The sequence below is a fragment of the Lutra lutra genome, chromosome 1 (genome assembly GCF_902655055.1).
Source record: "Lutra lutra chromosome 1, mLutLut1.2, whole genome shotgun sequence".
NCBI lineage: Eukaryota > Metazoa > Chordata > Mammalia > Carnivora > Mustelidae > Lutra > Lutra lutra.
This window is the reverse complement of record NC_062278.1, coordinates 165,426,653-165,454,445: the sequence shown is the minus strand read 5'-3', so window position 1 is coordinate 165,454,445 and position 27,793 is coordinate 165,426,653. Positions and strand designations below refer to the sequence as shown.

Sequence of the window (27,793 nt, the reverse complement as noted above, 5' to 3'; positions counted from 1 at the left end):
GCAGCGCCGGGTTGTGCGCTTGCGCAGAGCGGAGATTGCGCTTGCGCAGAGCGCAGGGCGACGTGGCTGGCCGGAAGTTGGCTGTGAGGAACCGCTGCCGGATCGCCGCCGTTCGCTGCACGGGTCTACCGGAGGGCTGCTGCGTTGCGCCCCGCCGGCACCACCATGCTGAAGAAATTCGACAAGAAAGACGAGGAAGCGGGTGAGGGGGCGTAGGCTTAGGGGAGGCTGGACCCTAGCGCAGGCTCTCTGCTCCCTCGCCGGGAGCGCTCATTCCGGGCCGCTGCCTAGACCTGAAGACCCAGTGAGGGACAGGGGTTGTGCCAAGGTCCGCAGCTGGTCAGTGGCAGGCCTCGGAGAGCCCGAGTATGCTCCACTTCCCTCTCTCGTGAGCTCGGACCGCGATTCTCGGGGTGACCTTGGGCAGGTCATGCTCCTCTGTGGGCCCCAGGTTCCCCAGCTGTCAATGGAGGGGTCTGGCCAGATGCACCGTTGTGACTTTGTCCGTGATACCTCTTGGGATTCGCCGAGGCTGCGCTGCTGCTGGCCAGACTGCGGCGTAATCTGTGGAGCCAGTGTTCTGTGGCTGAATCTCTTCCATTCATTTATTCAGTAAACGTCTATTGCGCGTTTACGGGATGCGAGGCACTGTACTGCGTTCTGAGACTGCAGTAGAACAAATGAGACACTCGGTGCCTGAGCTGGGAATATTACGTCACAGACGTAGTGGAGAAGATACGCACCAGCCAGATAATGACACATGTAATTAATTACAAATGTGACATTTACTGTGAAGAAATCCTAGTCACTACGAGACGGTGGTCCTCACACATTGTAGGGCCTCAGTTAAGTACAAGTTGCATAAATGAATGCAAGACAAGACGCTGTGAGAGGCACAGAAAGGACTGTTATCAGGGCTGCTTGGTGACTAAGAAGTTTGGGGTAAAAGGGGCTCCCTGCAGGAGAGTGGTAAGATCTATATGCAAGGTGTAGAGCTTTGATTGCCATTCTGTAGTAATTTGAACTTGACTAGGTAGACAATAGAATAGTATGGGAGGTTTGCAATTTAGCCTTACAACCTGTACTCAGTCTTCTGTGTTCTGTAGGTGGAGGCTCCAACCCGTTCCAGCATCTTGAGAAGAGTGCAGTACTCCAGGAGGCAAGTGTCATTTGCCCTCTTTCATCCTAAGTGTTCATGTTGTACTCAAAATAGTAACACATTCAAAGTGGTGGTCTAAAGAACAGTAGGGAAGGTCGCTGGCGTGGCTCAGTCGATTAGCGGCTTCCTTTGGCTCAGGTCATGATCCCAGGGTTGTGGGATGGAGCTCCACATCAGGCTCCCTGCTTGGTGGAGAACCTGCTTCTCCCTCACCCTCTGCCTCCTGCTCCCTACTTGTGCTTTCTTACTAGCTCTCTGTCAAATAAATAAATACAATCCTTAAAACTAAATAAATAATAAAATAAAAAACAGTAAGGGAGAAAACCTGTTCCTGGAAAGACAGGAAAGCTTCATTCCTGGAGAGACTTCATGACGTTTGCATTTGTTGTTGTTGTTTTTTGCTTCTAGTTAACAAGTATTTACTACTGAGTATCTGTTAGTAAGTCAACATATCCCAAACTAATATTTAGGGAATATTTGAGGAATTGTTAATAGATGAATTAAAGAAAAAGCAAAATAAACTGTTCGCTTATGAAAATAAGCTTATTCAGGCAAATGTATTTATTTACCCTGAAACTTCTCAGATCTTGAATGTGCTTGAGGGCAGTCAGTGGAAGGGAAATAAACTGGGCTAGAAGGTAATGTTTTTGGTTGCTGCTTCTTAGGCCCGTGTATTTAATGAAACTCCCATCAACCCTCGAAAATGTGCCCACATCCTCACCAAGATCCTTTACCTCATAAACCAGTAAGACGATGAGCTTGGGGGTGGGAAAAATGGTGCTGGGGGTTATTGGAGGGGTGCTAAATCAGGTAGCTTAGGGTTTTTGACAGCTCTGTGTGGTTGTCATCAAGCTCTGGGTCTCCTCAGTGTCTAACTCTGGTGTGTTGCCCTTGATAGAGCCTCTGCTGGGTCTGGGGATTTGGCCTGGGCTGATCTGGCAGAAAGAGCCTTCTGGCCTCCCTCTCCCAGAGGGGCTGGCACTTCTTTTTTTATTAAAACAGGGGGAGCACCTAGGGACCACTGAAGCAACCGAGGCCTTCTTTGCCATGACCAAGCTCTTTCAGTCCAATGATGTAAGTGCCCTCAGTCAGTATTGTCTACCTCTGTGTGGATTGGAGTTTTCCTAACCTTGGTCCTCATGCTGAGCTGGGCGTCACAGGGCTTTTCCTATTTCTTAACCAGCCCACACTCCGTCGGATGTGCTACTTGACCATCAAGGAGATGTCTTGCATCGCTGAGGATGTTATTATCGTCACCAGCAGGTGAGTCTTGGGTCTATGGATGGCTCCTCTGATGGATGCCATTGCCACAGAGGCCGTTTTTTCTCATGTGTGTCAGCAAAGAGACTTTTGTTTGACATCATGCCAGGTACCCTTTCCTCTTTTGTCTCCCTCATCTTTCAGTTACTGCTGCCCACCCCATGGCAGCCTCTAAAGTATACAGTTTCCCTTTTAATTCTCTGGACTTACCTTGGCACACATCCTTCCTTGCCTTGATTTTCTCTCAGTCAACTGAGCCAGCCTGGAACTTTCACAAAGACTTTAGTGAGTACCAAGAGAGAACACAAGAGAAATAGACATAGAGAATGCAGGGGGTATATGGACAGGCTCACTTACCAAGTACTGGTTTCTGCTTCACAATGAATTTTTCAGGGAACAGATACAACTAAAATATAATCCCTCTCCTTAAGAGCTAGGGCTCAGTTCTCTCATTCTTGCCACACTGTGAGGGTTGGGGGAGATGTCGTAGATTCGTTTAGGAAATATTTACTGAATGTCCACCAGTCCCTGTGTGTAGCTCTGGGAATATGGCAGCAAATGAGACCGACATGAGCTCTGCAGCCCCAGAATTGACAGAGAAATAGATAGGCAGACAGGCGTTAAGATATAATAGTTGACCATGGGAAGTGTGATAGACTGTGAGAACAGACCAGAAGGATATCCACCTTGAATCTGGATCAGGAAAGGCCTCCTAGACCTGTCTGAGTAAAGTCCTGAAGGATGGGGAAGAACAAGCAGGACGGTGCTAGCTTTGGCAGCACTATACTAAAATTGGAATACAAAGAAGATTAGCATGGCCCCTTCTCAAGGAAGGCAGGCACATTTGTGAAGCGTTCCATAGTTTTCCAAAAGAAAGAAAGTCGCTGCTGAGAATGAATCTCTTCCAAAAATTCTTATTAAAAAAGGAAGGGAGGGAGGGAGGGAGATAAGGGCGCCTGGGTGGTTCAGTCAGTTAGGCACCTGCCTTCAGCTCAGGTCATGAACCCAGTGTCCTGGGAACAAGCCCTGCATTGGTCTCCCTGCTACTCAGGGAGCCTGGTTCTTCCTCTCCCTCTGCCCCTCCCCGCCCATGCTATCTCTCACGCTTGAGGTCTCTCCCAAGTAAACAAAATCTTGAAGGAAAAAAAAAAGAAATCTAGATAGATAGATAGCAGGATAGAGGTGGAGGGGGTCAGGAGTGCTCCATGCTGAGGGAATAGCATACACAAAGGCCTGGAGAAGAGAGAGTATGGCCTGTTTGGGGACTTCTCGTCAAGGAGTTTATACTTGATGGTAATGGGCAATAGGAAGATTTGGGAATGTTTTAATCCAAGCCAGAGAGTGACCTGGTCAGTTTCAAGTTTTGTTTTGTTTTTTTTTTTTTAAAGATTTCATTTATTTATTTGACAGAGATCACAAGTAGGCAGAGAGGCAGACAGAGAGAGAGGAGAAAGCAGGCTCCCCGCAGAGCAGAGAGCCCAACACAGGGCTCCATCCCAGGACTCCGGGATAATGACCGGGGCCAAAGGCAGAGGCTTTAACCCACTGAGCCACCCAGGCGCCCCTGTTTTGTTTTATTTTAAGAGACTTTATTTATTTAAGAGAGAGAGCATGAGAGGGGAAAGGTCAGAGGGAGAAGCAGACTCCCCACTGAGCAGGGAGCCCGATGTGGGACTCGATCCTGGGACTCCAGGGTCATGACTTGAGCCAAAGGCAACTGAGCTACCCAGGTGCCCCATCAGTTTTGAGTTTTATAAATATCTCCTTGTTGCCGTGTGGCTTTTGACCAGGAAGGACTAAGAATACAGTGAGAGTGCTAGTTAGGAGACTCGTACAGTAGTTCAGGCAAACGTGGTGACCAGAGCTGGGGACAAATGGGTGGGACATGTGCTTAGGAAGGGCCAGCCAATCTTCTGTGTGTAGATGATGCCTTCCCCTCCCACAGCCTGACAAAGGACATGACTGGGAAAGAAGACAACTACCGGGGCCCGGCTGTGCGTGCCCTCTGCCAGATTACTGATGTGAGTCCCCTGTCCCCACCAAGCAGCCATTCTCCTTCCCTGCTTCTTGGCAAGACTCAATCATGATCTTCCTTCGCATGCATTAGGTTGTCCTGCATCTCACTGAGCCAGGCTATGTGGGGGTGCGGGCGGGGCACAAGAACACCAGAAACAGGTGTGCCTCCTCCTTGCCCTCACTCTTCCCACCCATCACCTGCGCTTCTGATGGTCACCGAGGATTGATTGAGTCCCCTCCCCACCTCACTCGTTGTCCCCACAGAGCACCATGCTGCAGGCTATTGAGCGCTACATGAAACAGGCCATCGTGGACAAGGTGCCCAGTGTCTCCAGCTCTGCCCTGGTGTCTTCTCTGGTGTGTAGCTGGGGACCCTGCCGGGGCTGGGTGGCAGATTGGGAAACAAAGGAAATACCAGAGTTTCTTTTCAGTAGGAAAAAAAGTGTTTCTGTATCCCCAGATCTGAGAGTCCCACCAACTTTCTTAGTGAGGCATACTAGGGACCTCTTGGGACCTATCCTTTGGGATGACCGATTGTTGGAATTTGGGTCTGGTGGGAGATCTGCCACCGGTGCAGAGAGTGAGGGTAGGAGCTCTCCTTGTGCACCATCTCACAGAACCAGCGCAACGAGGAGGCTCTGGGCTATGTCTGAGGGAGGATCCAGAGCTGGACTGAACTGTGAACTGGGGCCAGGAGGTATGACAGCACTGGGTCCTGCCTGCCTGCTTCTTAATGTGCTCTGTTCCCATAGCACCTGCTGAAGTGCAGCTTTGATGTGGTCAAGCGCTGGGTGAATGAGGCCCAGGAGGCGGCATCCAGCGACAACATCATGGTCCAGGTGAGGTGTGAGCAGAGCAATGATATTTACAGTTCTTAGGCAGATGGTGTGGCACTAGCTGGTCAGAATGGACGCTCACCATGGAGATCCTGGTGGTCCCTAGCAGGAGCAGGCTTTAATCTTTTGTCATTGGACTGGGGGGAGATTTGGGAGTTTGGGGAGAGAATCCAGGGCACCACTTGGGAAGATGGAAGTTAGAGGCTGCTTACCCACTGGGACTGAAATATTCAAGTATTTGATAACCAGCTGAGTGGTGTTTTAGGGTATGGGAGGTAGCAGACTCGGCCCAGGCAGGCAGACAGCCTTTGCCAAGCTGGCTTTGTTAGTGATGCATGTAAATACCTTGGTGGGGCTTTCAACTACTTAACTCTTCCTCAGTGACTTTGGGCGAGGAATTCCTTTTACCTCTGTGAGTCTCAGCTTCCTTGTCTGTAAAATGGGAATGAAAGTTTCTCCCTCACAAAGCTGTGAGGATAATATGAGACAGCATCTAGAACTCTGACCTGTGGGGTTAGGCATTTGCCTTCTGCTTGGGTCACGATCCCAGAGCCTGGGATCAAGCCTCAAATCAAGCTCTCTGCTCAGCAGGGAGTAAGCTTCTCCCTCTGCCCCTACCCCTGTTGTGCTCCCTCTCCCTCTCTTTCTCTCTCAAATAAATAAAACCTTAAAACAAAAAACAAACGAAAAAACAAACCTGCATCTGCTGAATGCATACCTGTAGGTGCTCCCCGTGTATTTATCTCTTCTTTCTCCTCATCCCTTGTGCTGCCTCTCCTCTTCAGAGCCAGCTGTGGCCCTCAAAATACTTACCAGGGTCAGAGAAGGTTCTTTCATACAAGACACCCATGGTTCCATGACTTAGCCTTTGAACACCACCCTCGTAAAGAAACAAAGAGCAGGGGGATAGGAAATAACTCTATACACCTTACATCCCCAGAAAGGGAAATCCCTTGACTTTGGGCACTGCAGACTTAGCTTTGCCAGTCTGGCCATGAGTCCTGGGGCAAGTCAGTGGGACTACAGATACCTACCTTCAGGGGTGTCATAAGGTTTAATGCCACAAGGCCTCATGGGAGGTGTGCCGCACAACACCCTTACCGCACGTGTCCATGCTTGGGACCTGGCTCCCACTTTCTCTTTCTTATTGAAAAATACTGCACCCCATTCTTTCATCTCTTTGGCATCTGTTGTCCCCTCCATATCCGTACTCCTGGTGCCCATTGGGACCCTTGCCAACATCAGAGGCAGGAGCTAGACTACAGGTACATCCACATGGTTTGTTGAGCATTGTGCCAGAGGCCATCTGTATAGAGCACCTGGGGAAATTGTCACAGCCACGCTGAGGTAGCTGCTGTGATGCCCACCTTAGAAATGAGAAGGCTGAAGCCCAGAGAGATGAAGTGGCCTGCCCAGGGCCACACAGCCAGTAGACCTGAGCTTCACATGCCTGTGCTCTGCCGTGATCCCCTGTCTCTAGTACCATGCTCTGGGGCTCCTGTACCATGTGCGTAAGAACGACCGCCTAGCTGTCAATAAGATGATCAGCAAGTTCACCCGGCACGGCCTCAAGTCTCCCTTTGCCTACTGCATGATGATCCGGGTGGCCAGCAAGCAGCTGGAGGAGGAGGACGGCAGGTAATGTCTCTTGTCTCCCCTGGCTAGGTGATGCCTTGTTCAGTGCTGGGCCATCCCCAACTTCTTGCCACCCCTGTTCTTTTGTAGCCGGGACAGCCCGCTCTTCGATTTCATTGAGAGCTGTCTGCGCAACAAGCATGAGATGGTGGTATACGAAGCCGCCTCGGCCATCGTCAATTTGCCAGGCTGCAGTGCCAAAGAGCTGGCCCCGGCCGTGTCAGGTTATAGCCCTCCCTTCGCCCCCACGTGTTAGCACCTGCCGGGAATGAGGCCTTAGGCTGAGGGTTGGGGGAAACAAAGAAAAAGCCCACTAATAGGCCCCGGCATAGTAAAGATCCTTTTTAAGAAAAGGATCTGGAATCTAGTAAGTACATGTTCAGTGCCAGGCACTGTTCCAGGCTCTCTCACGTGCATTATGTCTGGGGATAGGGTACTTTTAGTTCCATCTCACTATTCATTAAAGAGCCTGGGGCTCTGTTAGGCTGGCTAGCCATGGCAAGGGGGCCTGGTGGAAGAACCTGAGATTGAGAAAACCAGTACATGCTTCCAGGGGCCAAGCTGTCGCAGACAAAGAAGAAGGCAATTCAGAGGGGTTAATCAGCCTGGAAGCCGGAGCCCAATAGTCTGGGTTGGAGTCCTGGCTTCCTGACAGCCAAGGCACAGGGAGGGGTGTACTGCCTGACATACAACCACATAGGATAGGAACCAGAGCAGTTGGTGAAGCCAGGACTGAGGTAATTCTGGTTTCTGTACATGCCCAGGAGAGAGGAGTGCAGTTCCACTTTGCAAGGGTAAAGGGCCCAGATTTCAAGTGCGGGCAGTCCTGAATTTCAGTCCTGGTTCCTGCCATTTCCTGGCATCTAGTCTCGAGTGAGTTTAGTAGCTTTGCACCTGTGTGCCTCAGTCTCCGTATCTGTTAAACGGGGATGATAGTAAGAGCTGCTTTGTGGGGTGGTGAGAGATCAGCAAGACAAGGCACGGCAACTCCTTAGCATAATGCCTGGCACAGAGGGGCTCAGGAAGTAGCAGCCATCATCACTCATGACACCCACCGGCTCTCATGAGCACATTAAAGCTTCTGTGCTCATGAGCTCTCTCCCTTGGTTGTGGTGAGGGTGCCAGCAGGGAAGTGAGCCCAGGGTTTCTGTCTGAACAGTCTCCTAGCCCTTGTGTACCTCCGTACCCTTCCTCGGGAGGCCTGGGCTTTCCCAGCTGCTGGGCAGTGAGGGCAGCCTGGCACGTGGTGTCTGTCTCCCCACAGTGCTCCAGCTTTTCTGCAGCTCACCTAAAGCCGCTCTCCGCTACGCTGCTGTCCGCACCCTCAATAAGGTAAGGGTTTAGGGGTGGGCAGAATGGGGGTTCTGGCCTTTTGAGAGGGTCAAGGAGGTGGCCTGATCCAGCTGGAGATGTTTCATGGCAAAAGGTGTGTGCTGGTCACAGTTGCTTTCTACCTCATGGTGAGAGGGGCTCACCTGAAGGACCTCTGACCTGGCCAGAGCCATCCAGAGGAATAACAGGAGTCCCTTTTTGTCTCTGTCTGTCCTCCCAAACAGGTGGCCATGAAGCACCCGTCCGCGGTGACAGCCTGCAATCTGGACCTGGAGAACCTGGTGACAGACTCAAACCGCAGCATCGCCACGCTGGCTATCACCACGCTCCTCAAGACTGGCAGTGAGAGCAGCATCGACCGCCTCATGAAGCAGATCTCATCCTTCATGTCAGAGATCTCGGATGAGTTTAAGGTACCTGGGCATGCCCGGAACACCCACTGCCCCCAGGGTGAGGAAGATACTGTGGGCCTGCTCCCCACGGCCAGGATTGACCTGGGGGCTGGTGAGGCTTAAGGACGCGGCAGACGGGGTGGCATGTCGCCCTGCAGAGGGCTCTGCCTTAGGAGATGTGCACAGCCTGCCTCAGGGGCTTTGTCCGTATTGTTCCTTTGGGAGGCTGGTTGGCAGGGCACAGAGTGAGGACCGAGGGAGCAAATGTCAGCGATTTCTCGTTTTCTGGTATGGGCTGATGGCAGTGCTGTTGATCAGTTTGGGGAAGGAGGGAGAGTCAGGTCCTAGGTGAGAGGAGCAAGAAGGTCATGGTGGTGACAGCACACATGCTGAACTTGAGGTGCCAGCGGGTGAAGTTCCCTGGTGAACATTTGGAAACACTGGCCTTGAGCTCAGACAACAGACAGAGGTTGGGGAGTGAGCGGCATAGAAGTGGGTAAATCCACGGGAGGGGGAAGGACTGCTCAAGCGACTGTGTGCAAAAAGGAGAAGGCCATGGCCAGAGTACCCAGCAAGGAGCCAGAACAGCCAATGGGTGAGATCATGGGGGTGGAGGTAGGAAGAGAAGCAGGACAGGTGGGACGGAGAGAGGGGCCTGCGGACTTAGCGTGAGGTCTGAGGCAAGCAGCGTGTAGGGGACCTGGAGTCTGGATTTGGGGCTGTTGGGACTGGTGTGCATGCCATCCTACTTAGATGGGCTCAGGGATTAGGTGCTCCCTGAGGGTAGAGGTGGAGTTCCCCTCTCCTTGCCCTCTAGGTCCAGGGCCTGGCTGGGCCTAAAGAAGGAGTTGGCACTTAGTGAACTAAGTAACTTGACCTTAGGGGGCTTAGCAATCATGAGGGCTGCTGCTCACACATGTCTGTTTGACTCAGGTGGTGGTAGTCCAGGCCATCAGTGCCCTGTGTCAGAAGTATCCTCGTAAACACGCTGTGCTCATGAACTTCCTGTTCACCATGCTACGGGAAGAGGTAAGAGCAGGCATTTGGGGCATGCCGGCTCCCCTCATGCAGGGAGTGACCTGGCGCTAGCTCCATGCTCAATTTGGAGCCAAGGTCCTCTTCTTGGGGGGTACCAGATCAACGCATTAACCAGGTGGATTTCCTGATGCCTGCGGCCCTTTCTGCTCCTCTTGGACCACAGTGTAAACATTCCCCCGTTCCCAGTAATTACAGTAATAACCAGTGATGCAGCAGTAGCTTTAAAGAGCAACAGATACCCTGTGGTGATGCTTATGCCACACTCAGGGAAACCTGCGTTCTTCACTGGTGTCTAGTACAGAAATTGTCTGGGCCATTCCAGGAGCACCAGGGTTGGATTCTTCAGAAACTGATGCTCATAATGTGACGCTGCGTTGTGTTTCTGCTTCTGATGTGAATTAGTGACTCACGTACACTGCCTTCCTTGGGCGTCTCAACAAAACCAGTTTATTCAGAGGACCAGAAGCAAAGGGTTTTAGGGTAGATTTGGTCCCCAGGTATCTGGTGCCCCTTTGGCCCAGCCCAGAGGGGCCCTTGGACCAAGGCAGGTGAGGAGTCCTTGCCTGGGGTATCTTTGGGGCTCCTGAGATATTAGAGAGGAGGAGGGCACTAATACTTAGGGAGGGAACCCTCAGCTAATGGGTCCAGCACTTTGGAGACATTACAGAGTGTATACAATCTTGTGATCCTCATAACAGGCCTTGTCAACAGACATCATTTTCCCCCTTTAAAAATCAGGGGGTGAAGTGACCTGCCTAGGGTCACCTGGCCAGACTCCATGGTTTTCTCCCAGACCTCCTTTCCTCCAAGAAAAATTCATGGTTCCAAATATCAGTTAAGTGTAAGACCTTCACTCTTTAGAGTTCCAACAGTCAGACCCTAGGACCTTGTCTTCTAGAAATGGGCCTGTTGCTCATGCCCAGGGGCGTATCATTCTCTAGTCAGAGCAGCTGCCCACAAAGCTTCATTGAAGTTGCTCTGAGCTTCTTGCTGCCCCCGTGCTGCTTGGCTGGCTTGTAAAACTGATACTGAAAATAGCGTTTGAAGGTTTATGGTGTGCCTACTCACTGAAGTTCAGTGGTGTACAAATAGCGTCTGAGGGGCATCTGGGTGGCTCAGTGGGTTAAGGCCTCTGCCTTCAGCTCAGGTTATGATCCCGGGGTCCTGGGATCGAGCCCCGCATCGGGCTCTCTGCTCAGCAGGGAACCTGCTTCCTCCACTCTCTCTCTGCCTGGTTCTCTGTGATTTCCATCTGTCAAATAAATAAATAAAATCTTTAAAAAAAACACACAAGGGCGCCTGGGTGGCTCAGTGGGTTAAGCCGCTGCCTTCGGCTCAGGTCATGATCTCGGGGTCCTGGGATCGAGTCCCGCATCGGGCTCTCTGCTCAGCAGGGAGCCTGCTTCCCTCTCTCTCTCTCTCTCTGCCTGCCTCTCCATCTACTTGTGATCTCTCTCTGTCAAATAAATAAATAAAATCTTTAAAAAAAAAAATAAAAAAAAATTAAAAAAACACACAAAAAACCAAAAAACAAATAGCATCTGACTTACCCTTCACAATAACCTGGCAAGTAAGTACACTGATGATGGTCCTTACTATGGAGGTGCCTGAGGTTTGGCAAGGAAGGTAACTCACGGCCGTAACACAAACTAATCTGCAAACAGGCCAGATTGGACCCACAGCCAAGTTGTACTGTGATTGTACAAAGTTTTAAACATTTCAAGTTAGGGGCGCCTGGGTGAGTCAGTAAGTTAAGCCTCTGCCTTTGGCTCAGGTCATGATCGCAGGGTCCTGGGATCGAGCCCTACATCGGGCTATCTGCTCAGCGGAGAGCCTGCTTCCTCTTCTCTCTCTGCCTGCCTCTCTGCCTACTTGTGACCTCTCTCTCTCTGTCAAATAAATAAAAATCTTTTTTTTTTATTTCAAGTTAGTGTTCATTATTTAAAAAAAAAAAAGATTTTATTTATTTGAGAAAGAAAGCACGAGGAGGAGGAGGGTCAGACGGAGAAGCAGACTCCCTGCTGAGCAGGAAGCCTGATGTGGAACTCGACCCTGGGACTCCAGGATCATGACCTGAGCCGAAGGCAATCGCTTAACCAACTGAGCCACCCAGGTGACCAGTTAGTGGCCATTATTTGCAAATCAGGAAAAGAGCCACCAATGCCAGCACAACGGATTTTATAGTTTTTCCTACAAAATTTGGAAGATCTGGCAACACTGGGTTGAGTGGTGATTTCCCTCTTTAGGTGTGACAAGCACTGTGCAGTGCCTCACCCCTCCCAACCACTCCCCTTCCATTGCCAGATTACATGCCTGGCACCTGTGGGCACCTCAGTCGCCACCTCTATCATTAGGGTCTGTAAGTTGCAGAGCACAGATTTGGTTCTGGGGTCTTCTGGCTCTCTGCTGACCCATTCTGTTTGGGTTTTTTTGTTTTTGTTTCTTGTTTTTCAATTGTGGTAAAATACACATAACATAAAATTTACCATCCTAACCTTTTAAGTGTCTAGTTCAATATAGTTAAATATATTCACATTGTCATAGAGCTAATACCCAGAACTTTTCATCTCGTAAAACTGAAATTCTGTGCCTATTAAACAATTACTTTCTATTTCCCTCTGCCTGTTGTCTGTCTCCAGAAACCACCTTTCTTTTTGTCTCTCTAAGTTTGATACTCTAGATATTTCATGGAAGTAGAATCATGCAGTATTTGTTTTTTTGTGACTGGCTTATTTCACTCGGTATAAATGTTGCTGAGTTTCATCTGTGTTGTAGGACATATGAGAATTTCCTTCCTTTTATGGCTGAATAGTCCATGTTATGGATAGACTTCATTTTGTTCATCCATTCATCTGTTGATGGACACTGATTGCTTCCACCTTCTGCCGATTATGAATAATGAGGTTATGAATGTGGGTGTTTTAAAACTCTTTTCAAGACCCTGCTTTCTATTTGAGTATATACCCAGAAGCAGAAGTGCCAGATCATATGGTTATTCTGTTTTCTAAAATTTTCTGAGGAATCCCTCTACTATTTTCCATAGCATTTGTACCACCCAGTCTGCCTTTTACTTCAAAGTTGGGAAGGAAAGTGAAATCCAAAATGTGTCTATTAAACTATCTACTATTAGATCTGGAAGGACCCTAGTGAGCATTCAGTCCACACCTTATGTTTTACACAAAAAGTAAGATAGAGGCCCCGAGAGCCAGATCCCTTGCCTCCAAGGTCTGTGTTTGGACTGCTGTTCCTGGTCCCAGTTAGGTGCTGGGACTTACAGCTCATTTCTGGAAAGAGCAGCCTCCTTGCTCAGCTCAGCCCTTCCTGCTGCAGGGTGGCTTTGAGTACAAGCGGGCCATCGTGGACTGCATCATCAGCATCATTGAGGAGAACACAGAGAGTAAGGAGACCGGGCTGTCACACCTGTGCGAATTCATCGAGGACTGCGAGTTCACCGTGCTGGCCACCCGCATCCTGCATCTTCTAGGCCAAGAGGGGCCCAAGACCAACAACCCCTCCAAGTACATCCGCTTCATTTATAATCGCGTGGTCTTGGAGCACGAGGAGGTCCGGGCAGGTGGGTCTGAGCCAGGGCTGAACAGGGGCTCTTAGCTGCTGCTTGAGCAGGTGGCCTGCCAAAGGGAGCTGAGCCCCAGCCCATGGACACTCTGTGTTCTTGCCTCACAAGCTCATTGAGTTCTAACATTGTGGGAAGGACCATAGATGCTTGGGTGTCACTCAGTTGAATGACTCTTTAGCTCCCTGATTTTGTTACTGACTTATGGTTTTTAACTTTCTTTTCTTTCTTGCTTGTTTTTTGGGTTTTGTTTTGTTTTGGTTAGCTTTTTTTTTTTTTTTTTTAATGGTAGCTTTATTGAGATATCATTCACATATTGGAAAATTCACTCTTTTTTTTTTTCATTTTATTATTATTTTTTTCCTCCTTTAAGAGAGGGAGCATGGGATGCCTGGGTGGTTCAGTTGGTTAAGTGTCTGCTTTTGGCTCAGGTCATGATTCCAGAGTCTTGGGATGGAGTCCCCCATCAGGCTCCTTGCTCAGCAGGGTGCCTCCTTCTTCCTCTGCCTGCCCCTCCTCCTGCTTGTGCTCTCTTGCTCTCTCTGACAAATAAATAAAGTCTAATTAAAAATTTTAAAAAGGTTGGGGGAGCAGAAGGAGAAAGAGAGACTTAAGCAGGCTCAATACTCAGTGCAGAGCCTAAGGCAGGGCTCCATCTCACAACCCTGAGATCATGATCTGAGCCAAAATTAAGAGATGGATGCTTAACCAGCTGAACCACCCAGGCTCCCCAAAATGTATACTCTGAGTGTGAATTGAGTGTACAATTCAATGTGTAACCATCATATTCTTAATTTTATTTTAAATTTTATTTCCTTTTCTTCTCATGCCCCCACTGGGCAGATTTTTCTTATTTCAGCAGTTAATATTCATAAATAATAGTTCATTTTTTCATTTATATTAATCCAGAGGCTCATAACTGTGAGTTGAGGCCATTTGGATACACAAGCTGAGCAGCCTGTGTATGGCTAGCTTCTGTGGCCTCATCATAGTCAATGCTGAAATTGCTTGTGGAACCTAAAGATGGGGCTGCCTTCTCCCTGAAACGGATGAGGGAGTTGAGGCCCAATGGAAGTCCACACAGAGCCACTCATTGCATTCATGGCAGGTTTGGGCCTATACACTAGAGACCGCTTGGCTCTGGGGCTCTTCTGCTCAAAAACCCATTCTAAGCACTGAAAGTATCCAAACTATGAGCTGTCAGATACATTGGGTAAATCCTATTTGCTTCATAAATACAGGTGCTGTGAGTGCTCTGGCCAAGTTTGGAGCCCAGAATGAAGAGATGTTACCCAGTATCTTGGTGTTGCTTAAGAGGTGAGTCTGAGCCAGAGTTCCTTGAGGGATGACCGTGTTCCCCAAGGGAGAGAAGTTACACAACTTTGGATTGTAGGGGAAAAAAAAATAGGACAGAAAAGCGTGAAAAAACAGTATCGTAAAAATTCTGTGACCACTGTTGAGTTTTTCTTTCTTTCTTTCTTTTTTTTTTTTTAAGATTTTATTTATTTATTTGACCGAGAGAAAGATCACAAGTAGGCAGAGAGGCAAGCAGAGAGAGGTGGGGAAGCAGGCTCCCTGCTGAGCAGAGAGCCCGATGTGGGCCTCAATCCCAGGACCCTGAGATCATGACCTGGGCCGAAGACAGAGGCTTAACCCACTGAGCCACTCAGGCACCCCTCTTTTTTTTTTTTTTTAAGTTATTTTCTTTCTTTAAAATAGCTTTACTGACATATATTTTGCAAGCCATAAAGTTCACCAATTTAAGATGTATAATGTGATGGTGTTAGTATATTCCCAGAGCTGTGTAATCATCACCATAATATAAGTTTAAGACTTCTTTTTTTTTAAGGTAACCCTCTCCGATCCCCACCCTCTTCGGGAGCTTTGTAGTCTCACTCAGTTAACTGTCACTCGGTAAACTTTGCTGCCCACCAAAAAAAAAAAAAATTTTTTTTTTAAAGATCTTATTTATGGGGCGCCTGGGTGGCTCAGTGGGTTAAGCCTCTGCCTTCGGCCCAGGTCATGATCTCAGGGTCCTGGGATCGAGCCCCGCGTTGGGCTCTCTGCTCAGTAGAGACCTCGGTTCCCCCTCTCTCTGCCTGCCTCTCTGCCTACTTGTGATCTCTCTGTCAAATAAATAAATAAAATCTTAAAAAAAAAAGATCTTATTTATTTGACAGAGAGAGAAAGAGAGAGAGCGAGAGAGAGAGCACAAGTGGGGAGGAGAGGGAGAAGCAGGCCCCCCTGCCCAGCAGGGAGCCCCAGGCACGGCTCAATCCCAGGACCCCAAGATCATGACCTGAGCCAAAGGTAGCCACTTAACCACTGAGCCAGCCAGGCACCCCAGTTTGAAACACTGTTATCTTCCCTAATAGAAACCCTAGATCCCTGGTGCTTACAGAGCAGAGTAAATGTCTGTTGGGCTAGGGCAGTTTTCTCACTGTGGTATGTGTTCCCAGCACTAAGACTCCTTGGTTCCTGTGGGGTTTTTTTGCAATGTATGAGGTCTGATGAGGCTGTTTTCAGCTGTGCCTCCTTGGCTCTTTTGCTGGTTAGCTGGTGAGAGTGGAGTTAGAAAGAGAAACTCTATATCCATTACTAGTCACTTTGCCCTCACTTCTCCCCCAGCATTTCCCCACCTAGCCCTAGACAACCACTAATCTACTTTCTATCTTTACGGATTTGCCCTTACTGGTTATTTCATAGGAATGCATTCATAATCTGTGGCTTTTCATGTGTTCGGCTTCTTCACGATGTTCCTTTCAGGGTTCATCCATCCTGTAATATGTCCCAGTACTTCATTCCTTTTTATGGCCAAAGAATTCATTGTACGGGTAGACCACATTTTAGCTATTCACCAATTGACAGACATTGGGATGTTTCCACTTTTTGGCTCTTGCAAATAATGCTGTTGTGAACATTCATACCCAAGTTTTTGTGTGACCTGTGTCATCTCTTCTCATGAAGATACGCCCAGGAGGAGAATTGTTGGGTCATATTAAATTCTTTTTTTGACATGCCACTGGATATAGAAGATTGCCTCCTTCAGTAGGTGGACTTTAGTGAGAGGACCCAGGGAATATGAATGTGGCCACCCCTTATGTAGTTAGTTAGAATATCATGGGCTTTTCTGTGCGTTTGATGCCCGGATCTCACATCTGGGAACTGAGCTTTAAGAAACTTGGTTCCTCTGACTACCCTCTGAGGAAGCCCTGCAGCATCCCTCCCGCCACCCTTGAGGGCCCCAGTCAGGAGTTCTGTGTGTTCTGGCTGCAGGTGTGTGATGGACGATGACAATGAAGTAAGGGACCGAGCCACCTTCTATCTCAATGTCCTGGAGCAGAAGCAGAAGGCCCTCAATGCAGGCTATATCCTAAATGGTGAGTCTCACTGGCTGTCTTTGACTTGGCCCTTGTCCCAGGGCTGTGGCCCTTCTCACCACTCCGGAGCAGGCGCACCCTCCCTGAGGAGGGGAAGTTTGAGGCAAGACACTTGTGGCTAGACTCTCATGGCAACTTCGTGGCATCACCGTAACCTCAGAAGACCTAGAATCTTGTGGTTCACACCAGTGTGGGTGGAAACGGCTCGGTGAATTGAAACACTAGTCATTAATAAAAAACCTCTCTTTGCAGAATACTCTGTTCTCTGTAAGTCACTCTTTTACATACATTTATCCCCATACCAGCTGTGAGAAGGAAGATATAGATGAAAAAGTGGAGGCCCAGAGGGTTAAGTGGTTTTCTCAGTGGTCTAGGATCACGCGACCTAGACCCCAGGGCCTCAGTCTTTTGTTGGGGATTCTGGGTGCTCCTTCTGTCTTGTGTTCAGACAGTGTCTCTCTCGTACTGGCTTCTAGGTCTGACTGTTTCCATCCCTGGTCTGGAGAGAGCCCTGCAACAGTACACTCTAGAACCATCAGAAAAACCTTTTGACCTCAAGTCTGTGCCCCTGGCGACCGCGCCAATGGCAGAACAGAGAACAGGTACGTGATACCTGTGCTTTCGGAGGCCTTCAGGTCCAGGCCTCTGTTGGAGGGTCTGCATGGGCCATGAAGCCACTAAACCTAGGCAGGATAGGGGAGCTTGTACCAAGAGGATGGGATAATCCTTTCTCCGTCTGGCTCCAGGAAACGGAGACACAGGCACGTGAACACTCACTCTCTTTCTCACATGTTCTGTACTCTCACATGTTCACGCTCTCAGCGGGGTTGGAAGTTATAATCCCTAAGGAACAGCTCTGTGGTCAACACTGCACTGTCCCATTACTGGAGTTGTTGGTCACCGCGTATGTTTGCTTCTGCAGAAAGTACCCCCATCACAACCACCAAGCAGCCTGAGAAAGTGGCAGCCACCCGGCAAGAGATCTTCCAGGGTGAGTAGCAGTGCTTGGGGGGGCTCTTGGGACCTGGGCTTGGTCTCCTCAGCTTTAGGGTAGTTGCTGTCCTCAGAGGAATTAGAAGAGACTCAATCAACAACAGTTCTTACTTTTTTTTTTAAGATTTTATTTATTCATTTGAGAGAGAGTGAGCATGAGCAGCGGGGAGGAGCAGAGGGAGAGAGAGTAGCAGACTCCCTGCTGAGCAGGGAGCCTGATGTGGGGCTTGATCCCAGGACGCTGAGCTGAAGGCAGATGCTTAACTGACTGAGCCACCCAGGCGCCCCTTAGCAGCAGTTCTTACTCGAGTGCTGGGCCCTGAGAGTTCTTTAGACAGTACATTTGACCCTCAGGTGGAAGTTAGCGGGTCCATTTGGTATTGGAGGAACTGGAAGTTCAGAGAAAGTGAAATAGCTGAGGTTGCACAGCAAGAAAGTAGAGGGGTTGGAATTAAGATTCACATCAGCCTGACTCAGAGCTGCCACTCAGCCTCGGTTCTGAGGGCTCAGGTCCCTAGAGCCAGCCTCAGGCTACTGAATGTCAGATTCAGTATAGCTGGGGTCCGAAGACCCTAGTGCTTTTTCTTGGTTTCCAGAGGCATTCAGTCCACGTTGTCTGGGAAAGTTTTGTTTAGGTATTTATCTATCCCTGCGGTCTTGTATCTTTTTAAGGGCAGAGGCTGTGTGTCCAACTGCCAGACCATATAATCTACTAAATTTCCACCTTCCAGGACTAACACATACCCCTCTTCCTTCTTGAAGGGTCTCCAATGCTCATCACTTCTACTCCAGCTCTTCTGTCTTCTCTTAACTAGTTCTGTCTGGTTCTTCACAGGTTCTGTCCTTTATATGCTCTATCATAGCTTTTAGCACAGTGCCTTTCTTCCTCACAGTAAGTTCCCAATTGTTGAATTAAATTAAATCCTCCCCCCATTCCATTCCATTCAAGAATCTTGTCTTCTCTCATCTTTCAGATTCAGCAAAACTAGGATCCAGAGCTAACTGGGATCACTCTTAACACAAAACTTTTCCTTCTGTATTACTTTTCCCCTTACTGTTACCACAGATCGCCACAAACTTAGAGCCTTAGCACAACATGTATATATTATCTTACAGTTATGGGGGCCAAAGTCCAAAATGGGTTCCACTGTGTTGGCAGCGCTGAGCTCCCTCTGGAGGCTCTGGAAAAGAATGGTGTCTTTGCTTTTTCTAGTTTCTAGAGGCCTCCTCCATTCCTCTCCTGGTGACCCCTTCCTCCACCTTCACAGCCAGCAGGGTGGCCTCTTCAAATCTGACTCTAAGCCTTCCGCCTCCTTCTCTTAAGGATCCTTGTCATTACATTGGGTCCACCAGATAATCCAGGATAATCTGCCCATCTCAAGATCCAACTTAATCTTATCTCCAAAGTCGCTTTTACCATGTGATAGAATGTACTTGCAGGTTCTGGGAGTTAGCTTATGCACATCTTGGGGCCACCATTCTGCCACATCTTCGAAGGAAGGCTCCTAAGTCTCTTAGAGGGTATCAATTTCACCTTTAAACAGTATTTCAAAGCCTAGCATTTATTGATCACCTGTTCAGTTCTAGGAACTTTGATTGCCTCATTTATCTTCACAACAATCCTGTGAACGAGATTATTATACCTATTTTATTGGTGAAGAGTTGGAAACTCAGAGGTATTAACTGATAGCTTCTAGCAGAATCCCCCAGGGTAGTTAAGTATCAGGTCTTGAAACTTGGTGTCCAGTGAAATAAAATTCCCATAGAGAAACACTCTGGTGGCTGATGATCGGGATGGCCCAGAAGTGCCTGCTGAAATCAAAGCTGGCTGTTTCTGGGCTTCTTAGTGCCTGGTATTCCTCAGATACAGTCCTTCAGGTAGCAGAAGGCTGAAGCAGTCACAAAGAGAAAGCAAAGTAATAATAATAATGTTTACTTTCTGTCTCTACCCATGAAACATGAATTGCGTACCTACTAAGTTCAGGGCAAAATATCAGATCCCTGGCCTCAGGGTACAATTCCTGTCCGTACAGAGTTCAATTTAACTGGGAAGACAAGTTAAAAATCTTAGAGCAGTGGGGGCGCCTGGGTGGTTCAGTGGGTTAAGGCCTCTGCCTTCAGCTCCGGTCATGATCCCAGGGTCCTGGGATCGAGTCCCACATTGGGCTCTCTGCTCAGCAGGGAACCTGCTCCCCCCCTCACCCCCCCGCCTGCCTCTCTGCCTACTTGTGATCTCTGTCTGTCAAATAAATAAAATCTTTAAAAAAAAAATCTTAGAGCAGTGGTCTTCAAATATCAGTGCGCTTCAGAATCGTCTGAGAAAATGTCTTAGAAATGCAGATTCCTGAGTCCCAAATCCAGAGATTCAGATAGAGCTTATTTAGGACAGGCCAGGAATCTGAGTTTTTTTGACAAGCCCCCACCCCCAGCTAATTCTGACAGGGGTGATTCATGACTGTAGTTTGAGAAATGCTGCCCCTGCTGTAGAATGGAGAAGAGGGCAGTAGGCATAGCCATCATAGGCAGACATCGTGTGGAGACTGCTGCCAGAGGTCTCCTTCACCTGGATGGGCCAGGGTGGGGGCCTGTAGGCCAGAGGACCCAGCCCAGTGCTGGAACCTGGCTTTGGGGTATAAGGATAGGCCTTACCAAGTGCCCACAGACCACCTGAAGTAAGGTTTTCTGCAAGTCTGAATCTGAAACTTCTCCTTACTGGCCATTTATCTTAACTAACAAATGTATAGGACCAGTTTGTTCTTTTGCCTGATTCTGTGGCTAGGACATCATTTGTCTCACCTTGAGAGTTTTCCTTTTAAGAATCTTTGCTGAGCTTCTAAAGTTGTAGGAGTCTCCAAGTGGTTTAGGCCTAGGCCATTGGGGTCTCCCAGTCAGATTCCTGGGACTGAGGTCTTTTGTGAGATAGAGGGGAAGAGAGTATTCATGGTGGGTGGTACAACTTGAGGAAAGTTAGCAAGAGGAGAAAATGCATTGGTGTATTTGGGAAATAGTGAGTACCCTGTCATTGTATATACATATCTGTCCATCTCAGTAGGGTGAAAGACCTGGAAAACTGGCCATGAGCATTTATTAGAAACCATTACAAGTTGGTCTGGGAATTGAAAGGCTGAGTGAACTTGTGGCCTGTGACTTTCAGAGCAGTTGGCAGCAGTGCCAGAGTTCCACGGGCTGGGGCCCCTCTTCAAGTCGTCTCCTGAGCCTGTGGCCCTCACTGAATCAGAGACCGAGTATGTCATCCGCTGCACCAAACACACCTTCCCTGACCACATGGTGTTCCAGGTGAGCAGGGAGGGCTGTGGCCCTGCTGGGACATTAGGCTAGGGAGTGGTCCCAAGTGTGACGGGTCTTATAAGGTCCCACACGGAGTTGGTCAGGAGCTCAACATGATGATATGTCCTGTCACCAGCTGGTATGTGTCTTGTAGCCTTGACACAGGACCTCTCTGGGTCCTCTGTGTCAGCACGGGGACAGGGAGACTGTGCAAACGTACTGGGATAGGAATCGGGGTGAGCCCTCTGGGCTCTTCCTCTCCAGCAGCACTTGGACCTAGAGCTGCATCTAAGCAACCCCTCTCCTCCCTGCTCCAGTTTGACTGCACAAACACACTCAACGACCAGACCTTGGAGAACGTCACAGTGCAGATGGAGCCCACTGAAGCCTACGAGGTGCTCTGTTACGTGCCCGCCCGAAGCCTACCCTACAACCAGCCTGGGACCTGCTACACATTGGTCGCACTGCCCAAGGAGGACCCTACAGCCGGTGAGCACCTCTTCAGAAACCACCCTGGCCTTGTGGGAGCCCTTGGGATCCAGATGGGGTGGGCTGGTTGTGCACCAGACATTTGTCTTCTATGAGAGCTTCAACTCCTTGATTTCACTCTTTGAAGAAGAAGAAAGGCCGAGTCCTGGGAACTTGTCATATATCATCGCATTTCACCCTCATAGAAGACCTCGGGGGATGAGTATTGCTCTTCCTATCCTTAGATGAAAAGATTGAGATTCAGGGTGGATGAGTCACCTAAGTTCATGTGGCTGGTAAGAGGCAGGACCAAGATCTCTCTGGTCCTCAACTAGCAGTGCTTTCATTTCACCATGAGAGTACAAAGGCACAAAGACTGAAACACCCCAACTCCACTCCTTCCAAGGGACCCACCAGCATCTTTTTCCAGGCCTCAGACAGTTGACATTTGTGGACAGGCTTAGCCATCCTGTGGCACCTTTCCTTTTCCTCTCTCTTCCCTCTGAGGGGGCTCCTGAGACCCATGACTTGACTCTTTTTCCCTTCCACGAGATGGTATCTTCTGTCCGGATTTGTGGGGTTGGATGGCTACTTGTGGGGTTGTTGCTACTGATAATATAGTAGAGGCCTGGGAAACTGGCCATGGCCACCTGCCCTACCCGGAGGAGCTGTCCCCTGCAGTGACTAGGGACGTCCTGACCACCTAGCCTCTCTTCCCTGCAGTGGCCTGCACATTCAGCTGCATGATGAAGTTCACTGTCAAGGACTGTGACCCCACCACTGGGGAGACCGATGATGAAGGCTATGAAGATGAATATGTGGTAAGAAGCTGGTGTCAAGAGACTCATTTTTGTGCCCGAGGCTGTAAAGCAACCCCCTCCAGGAGCTAACAACTAGACTTGAAGCTTTTTCTTGCTATTTTTGGCTTTTTGAAAGAAAATTTTTTTAAAAAACTTAAAGAGAGTACATGCTTTAAAAAAGAAAACTTGGAAAATACAAAAACCAAGTATGAGCAAACAGGAAAACATTACTCATAGTCCTTGGGAGTTATGTGGAGGAGTAGGGAGGAGTTGTATAACTGAGGTCATTCTGGACATTATGTATCTTGCTGTTTCCACTTAAAACTGTAGTGTGTCTTCCCATGTGTTTACAAATACTTCATACATAAAGTTTTTCATGACTTGAAAAATACTCTGATATATAGAGATAACACACTTGACCTTTATTCCCTCAATGTTGGGCATTTGGGCTTCCAAATTTCACTGTAAAAGCTGCATTAAGTATCCCTTTGGGTCCAAATTTTTATCTGCATTTCAGATTATTTCCTTAGATATATCCTTAGATTCCTGGAAGTAGAAAAATTGGGTCAAAGGATAAGCACGACTTTAAGACTGACTCGTGTTGTCAAATTGTTTTCTAGAGAAGGTGGATTGGTTTGCATCTGTTGAGTGGTCCTTTCATGCACTCAGATGACTTCTAATTCCAGTTTTCTGAGCTTGGATGGAGCTGAGTGCAGGATCGCTCTGGGGTTTGACCGTGGGGCAGTGGCTCAGTGCCATCTGAGGGCAGACTGTTATACTCAGCCTGGGGATGCAGATTGTTCAAACTCCTCATAAGCAGAGGAAAAGTTACCGTGGAATACAACTGATATTCACCATTATCACACTGGAGCCATTGTTGAGGGGACCTCCATGAGCCAGCAGTGACCTTAAGATCAGAAATTGCCCTAGGAGCAAGTGAGCTTCTTGGGATAGCTGGCCCTGAGGCATTGCTTCTGCTGTGGGTGCTGAGTCCTACTTAGGCACACCTTAAACGTTCCTAAGAGTAGGGGCTCAGTGAAGGTCGGGTGGGTGAGTAAATGGGGAACATTTATATGCTGTCAGTCCAAGGTGGAGTGTAATACTGTATGTCATGTTCAGGGAGGACACAGCTGTGATGGAGATAGGGTCTAGAATACGTCAGGCTCAGAGAACACAGCTGAGACAGAAGGTGGGATTTACTGAGTCAGGAGTGATAGAGCCATAGGAGGCAGACCTTCTGGATCCTTGAGACACTGACTCTAGGAAGGCTTCAGAAGGGATGTGATCCCTAAGCTGACATCCTCAGGTGAGTACTTGGGTCAGGGCATTTCTATTGAAAGGACACCACTTAGCTGTGAGCACTTGAAGGACAGATACCCAGTTTATCGTATGTCCCCAGAGCCAAGCACGGTGCTCAGTGCCTAGTCAGCACCTGCTGGATACGTGGCAGAAAGGGATGAGCAGTGAGTTCAAAGCAGAGGTGTGCAGAGCAGGAACTCATTCCCCTGGAGGTGTGTGCCTGACTTCCACCTCCATCTCCCCAGCTGGAAGATCTGGAAGTCACTGTCGCTGATCACATCCAGAAGGTCATGAAGCTGAACTTCGAAGCAGCATGGGATGAGGTAGGGGATGAGTTCGAGAAGGAGGAAACATTCACCTTGTCTACCATCAAGACACTTGAAGGTAAAAATCGTTGGCTACCATTGAAATGTATCCTCCCCTTTCACCCCTGCCGCCTTTGCCCCCAGAGATCCAGGGCCCTGTCAAGAGCCATCTGAAGGATGCCATTTTATGAAAAGCCCTTTAGGGGAGTACCTGGCTGGCTCAGTGGAAGAGCGTGCAACTCTTGATCTCAGGGTCAAGAGTTTGAGCCCCATGTTGGGTGTAGAGATTACAAAATAAATAAATAAGCCAAAAAGTCCCCTTAGAGCAGCCTTAGGGGATGGGGGCATGGTGATGACACAAAGGGGAAACGAGATGTGGCGTAATGATGCTACGATTTCTTCCTACAGAGGCTGTGGGCAATATCGTGAAATTCCTGGGAATGCACCCTTGTGAGAGGTCAGACAAAGTGCCAGATAACAAGAACACCCACACGTTGCTCCTGGCTGGTAAGCAGCATTTCTAGGTGGGAAGGGCCTGTGTAGCTCACAGCCTGGATGCCACAGCATCCTGGGTTGAGGGCTCCCACTGGGAACACAGGGATTCAAAGTCACAGCACTGAAAATTCACAAAGTAAAAAAAAACAGCAGTGACATATCCTCCGACCTTTGTTGCCTGTCATCTAGTTCCGTTCTGACAGGCGATCGGCACTGCTATTACAGACAATATATCAGTATATCCTTCCAGTGATCTTATGGATATGAATGCTAACATGTACACATTTCCCTATTTTAACTCAAACGTTTATGTGCAAATGGTGTATACAGTGTTCTGTACTTTGCACTTCACTTGACAGATCTTTCCTATGCCTGGCTGGCTCAGTCGGTAGAGCGTGCGACTTTGATCTCAGGGTCATGAGTTTGAGCCCCACGTTGGGGGTGGAAATTACATTAAAAATAAATGGAAGAGGGACGCCTGGGTGGCTCAGTTGGTTAAGCAGCTGCCTTCGGCTCGGGTCATGATCCCAGAGTCCTGGGATCGAGTCCCACATCGGGCTCCTTGCTCGGCAGGGAGCCTGCTTCTCCCTCTGCCTCTGCCGGCCACTCTGTATGCCTGTGCTAGCTCTCTCTTCCTCTCTCTCCCTGATAAATAAATAAAATCTTTAAAAAAAAAAATAAAAAATAAATGGAAGAAAACATAGAGTTTCCTCTTCTTCAATTGTGGTAAAATCTACATAATATAAAATTTATCCTTTTGAGCTCAGGTACACAGCTCAGTGACAGTAAGTATGTCTATGTTACTGTGCAGTTATCAACACTGTCCTTCTCCAGGACTTTTTTTTATCATCCCAAAGTGAATCCTCCTCCTTTTTTGTAGCTTCCTTGTATTCCATTCTATGGGGTGTACCATATTTTATAGAATCAGCCTGTATTGATGAACGTTTAGGTTGTTCCAGGCTTTTGCTCTTACAAAAACGCTACAGTGAATAATCATACATATACACATATATACACATACTTTATTTTGGATGTATGCGCTGAGGATTCGATGGGATAAATTAACCAAGGCGTTACCAAGTCAAAGTGCATTTCTCATTTTGATAAATTGCTTTGCTCATTTTGATAAAAATTTCCAGTTGCCTTCCATAGGAACTGTATTCCTTTCTTTTCAGATTGTGGACAACATAGTATATTTTCAGTGTAATACAGTAATCAGTAATATACACAGTATATTATCAAATCCTTATCAAATGATCTTTGCCAGTCTGGGTGGAGTTTTTCTTTTACATTTCTTGTATACTGAATGAAGTTAAGCATCTTCCCATATATGTGTGCCATTTGTATTTCTACAAATAAGCATCTTCCCATATATGTGTGCCATTTGTATTTCTACAAATAATTTCTACAAATTATTTCTATAACCTTTCTCTAATTTTCTACCGGGTTGGTTGGTCTTTTCTAATAATAGGAATGGGACTTTAAGAAGTCAACATGGAAATTTTCAAACTTACACAAAAATCAAATAGTATAATGAACCTTCATGAGCTCATCCTCCAGCTTCAACAACTAACAGCATCTATACCACCATTGACTCTAGTCCCCACCCCAGGTTATTTTAAAGAAAATTCCAGATCCAGCTTTTTGTATGTAAATGTCTCTCTATGTTTCTCTAAGAGATAATAGCAGCAATACAGTTGTCACACCTAAAATTGAACAAAAGGAAATGGGAGATTTTTTTTTTCCTGCGTGTTTATAAACAGGGTTGGGAGGCAGCTCTGCTTCAGTGCCTTGCTCACAGCTGACAGACCCCAAGCGGATGTTTCTGGCCACGCTGAAACAGTCCCCTGGGTCTCACAGACACCTGCAATGCAGTTTTGTCATGGAGGGGCTGTCCCTACATCTGCACTCTTAGATTTAGCCAAAGGCATGAGAGCCTCCGTGATGCCAGATAGAAGCTTTGTGTGTTCATTAATTCATTTGCACCTGGCAAAGCTTAAAAAAAAAAAAGGTTAGTATATTATCTCCTCTACTTTGTAGTTGAGGATACTGTGGCTCAGAGAGGCAAAGTGACTTGTATAAGATCTCACTTAGGGATTTCAGCCCAGCTCCCCTGTTTCCAGGTCCATTCCCATTTCACTACACCACAGCTGCCTTGATCAGTTGCTGCATATGCCACCCTCAACCTTCACTCTGCAGCTTACTTCTTCCTTACACACCTCTATTTCTGTCTTCCCTCTAGGTGTGTTCCGGGGAGGTCATGACATCTTGGTGTGCTCCCGACTGCTGCTTTTGGACACAGTAACAATGCAGGTGACAGCCAGAAGTTCAGAGGAGCTGCCGGTAGACATCATCTTGGCGTCTGTGGGCTAAGAGGCCAGGCTGCATGAGCCCTACTCCTACCCTTTTCTCCCCAACACTATGCAGAAGTCATGCCTTCATCCTGAATCCAGTGGAAACTCCTTCCCAAGGCTCTGTATCAAAAACAATTAGAAATCACTGGGAAAAAAAATTTTTTTTTTTTTTTTTTTTTTAATTTAACCCCTGTTCCAGGACTGCTGCGGGGGGGGGGGGGGGGGGGGGGTAACGTTTTTTTCTTTTTTTAAACAGGGGATGATTTTAGCTTGTCCTAGAACCTGCTGCCGGGCTTGTCAGGGTAGGGACGTCACAAATGAATAAAATGCTCGCACTTCCTCTTGAATTTATCCCCAGAAAACCATCTTATCCATATAAATAAATCAGCATGTATTTATTGAATGGTTGCTACTTCTGCAGACTCGTGCTTCAGGGCGCCAATTTCTTCTTCCCCCTTCTGAGCCGCCAAGAACACCTGCTCTGTCCCCTTCACACCCATAGCCTTTTGGTTTCTGTACTTGAGGTCAGACCACTCTCACTGCTCTCCAAGCCTCAGGAACAGGAGTGGTGCAGGTTTGCTGAGGGGATGACAGCAGGCACTAAGGTCATGCCCCTGTTCTTGGCGTCCTGTCTCCCTCCTCTAGCTGATGAATGGAGCCCTCAGAGGGTTTGGGTGGATTATTTGGGTGTTCTTAGCATGTGCACTGGGGTTTGCCTGCTCCCAATTCAGTCCAATTTAGTGAATGCACAGAGGGGAAGAATAGCCCTTAGAGAGCACTCTGATGGCTGAAGATGCAGAAATCTTTATGTCCCAAGGGAGCAGGCTCAGAGTCCACCTCAGCTGCTGTTAAATTCAAGCCAGGTGGCTTTGCTAATTTCATGGAAGAAATAAACCTGCAAAGCCTGTTTTTAAAGAATCTAGGCCTCACCCTTAGAAATTCAGATTTGAGGGTGGAGCAGTAGGTGAAGACCCTGGAAAGTCGCATTTTGGTTCCCACTTACGTGTGACAGTGACTTGTGTGATTCATGGAAGATTTCCTGAATGTTTCTCGGTTTTTGCCCCCAAAACTCTTGAGGCGGTTGCCCTCGCTGCTAAGTAAAGAGAATGTTTCCTTCTATCCCTACAACGACCCGATGACCTAAGTTCTGGCTCCTGCGGTATAGACAC

General features: G+C 48.1%; 1 protein-coding gene and 1 non-coding gene across 3 annotated transcripts; both read left to right on the top strand.

The window, feature by feature from the left end:
- The first annotated feature begins 50 nt into the window (after positions 1-50).
- COPG1 (COPI coat complex subunit gamma 1) lies at positions 51-26,763 on the top strand. Of its 2 annotated transcripts, none has more exons than XM_047743363.1 (24): positions 51-202; positions 1,107-1,159; positions 1,825-1,902; positions 2,159-2,233; positions 2,343-2,422; positions 4,365-4,440; positions 4,700-4,792; positions 5,188-5,274; positions 6,752-6,909; positions 6,997-7,130; positions 8,171-8,238; positions 8,463-8,651; positions 9,564-9,659; positions 12,999-13,242; positions 14,484-14,559; positions 16,519-16,622; positions 17,099-17,224; positions 17,545-17,613; positions 20,770-20,912; positions 21,221-21,392; positions 22,095-22,192; positions 23,716-23,854; positions 24,184-24,282; positions 26,513-26,763. In XM_047743363.1, exons 1-24 carry the CDS (start codon positions 166-168, stop codon positions 26,641-26,643), a joined length of 2,625 nt encoding a protein of 874 aa, XP_047599319.1. In that variant the 5' UTR covers positions 51-165; the 3' UTR covers positions 26,644-26,763. The 2 variants fall into 2 exon arrangements, with proteins under 2 accessions (XP_047599319.1, XP_047599324.1); XM_047743368.1 differs by having other exon boundaries at positions 1,825-1,905; positions 2,162-2,233.
- LOC125089774 (U6 spliceosomal RNA) lies at positions 3,184-3,285 on the top strand. The gene has a single exon (XR_007124060.1). It is a non-coding gene; the product is annotated as a U6 spliceosomal RNA (small nuclear RNA).
- Positions 26,764-27,793: the final 1,030 nt, after the last annotated feature.

Coding starts and splice junctions, on each gene's coding strand:
- COPG1 (XM_047743363.1), top strand. CDS start 166: ATGCTGAAGAAATTCGACAAGAAAGACGAGGAAGCGG. Junction 4,793..5,187: donor CTGCCCTGGTGTCTTCTCTG/GTGTGTAGCTGG, acceptor CTGTTCCCATAG/CACCTGCTGAAGTGCAGCTT. Junction 9,660..12,998: donor TCACCATGCTACGGGAAGAG/GTAAGAGCAGGC, acceptor TTCCTGCTGCAG/GGTGGCTTTGAGTACAAGCG.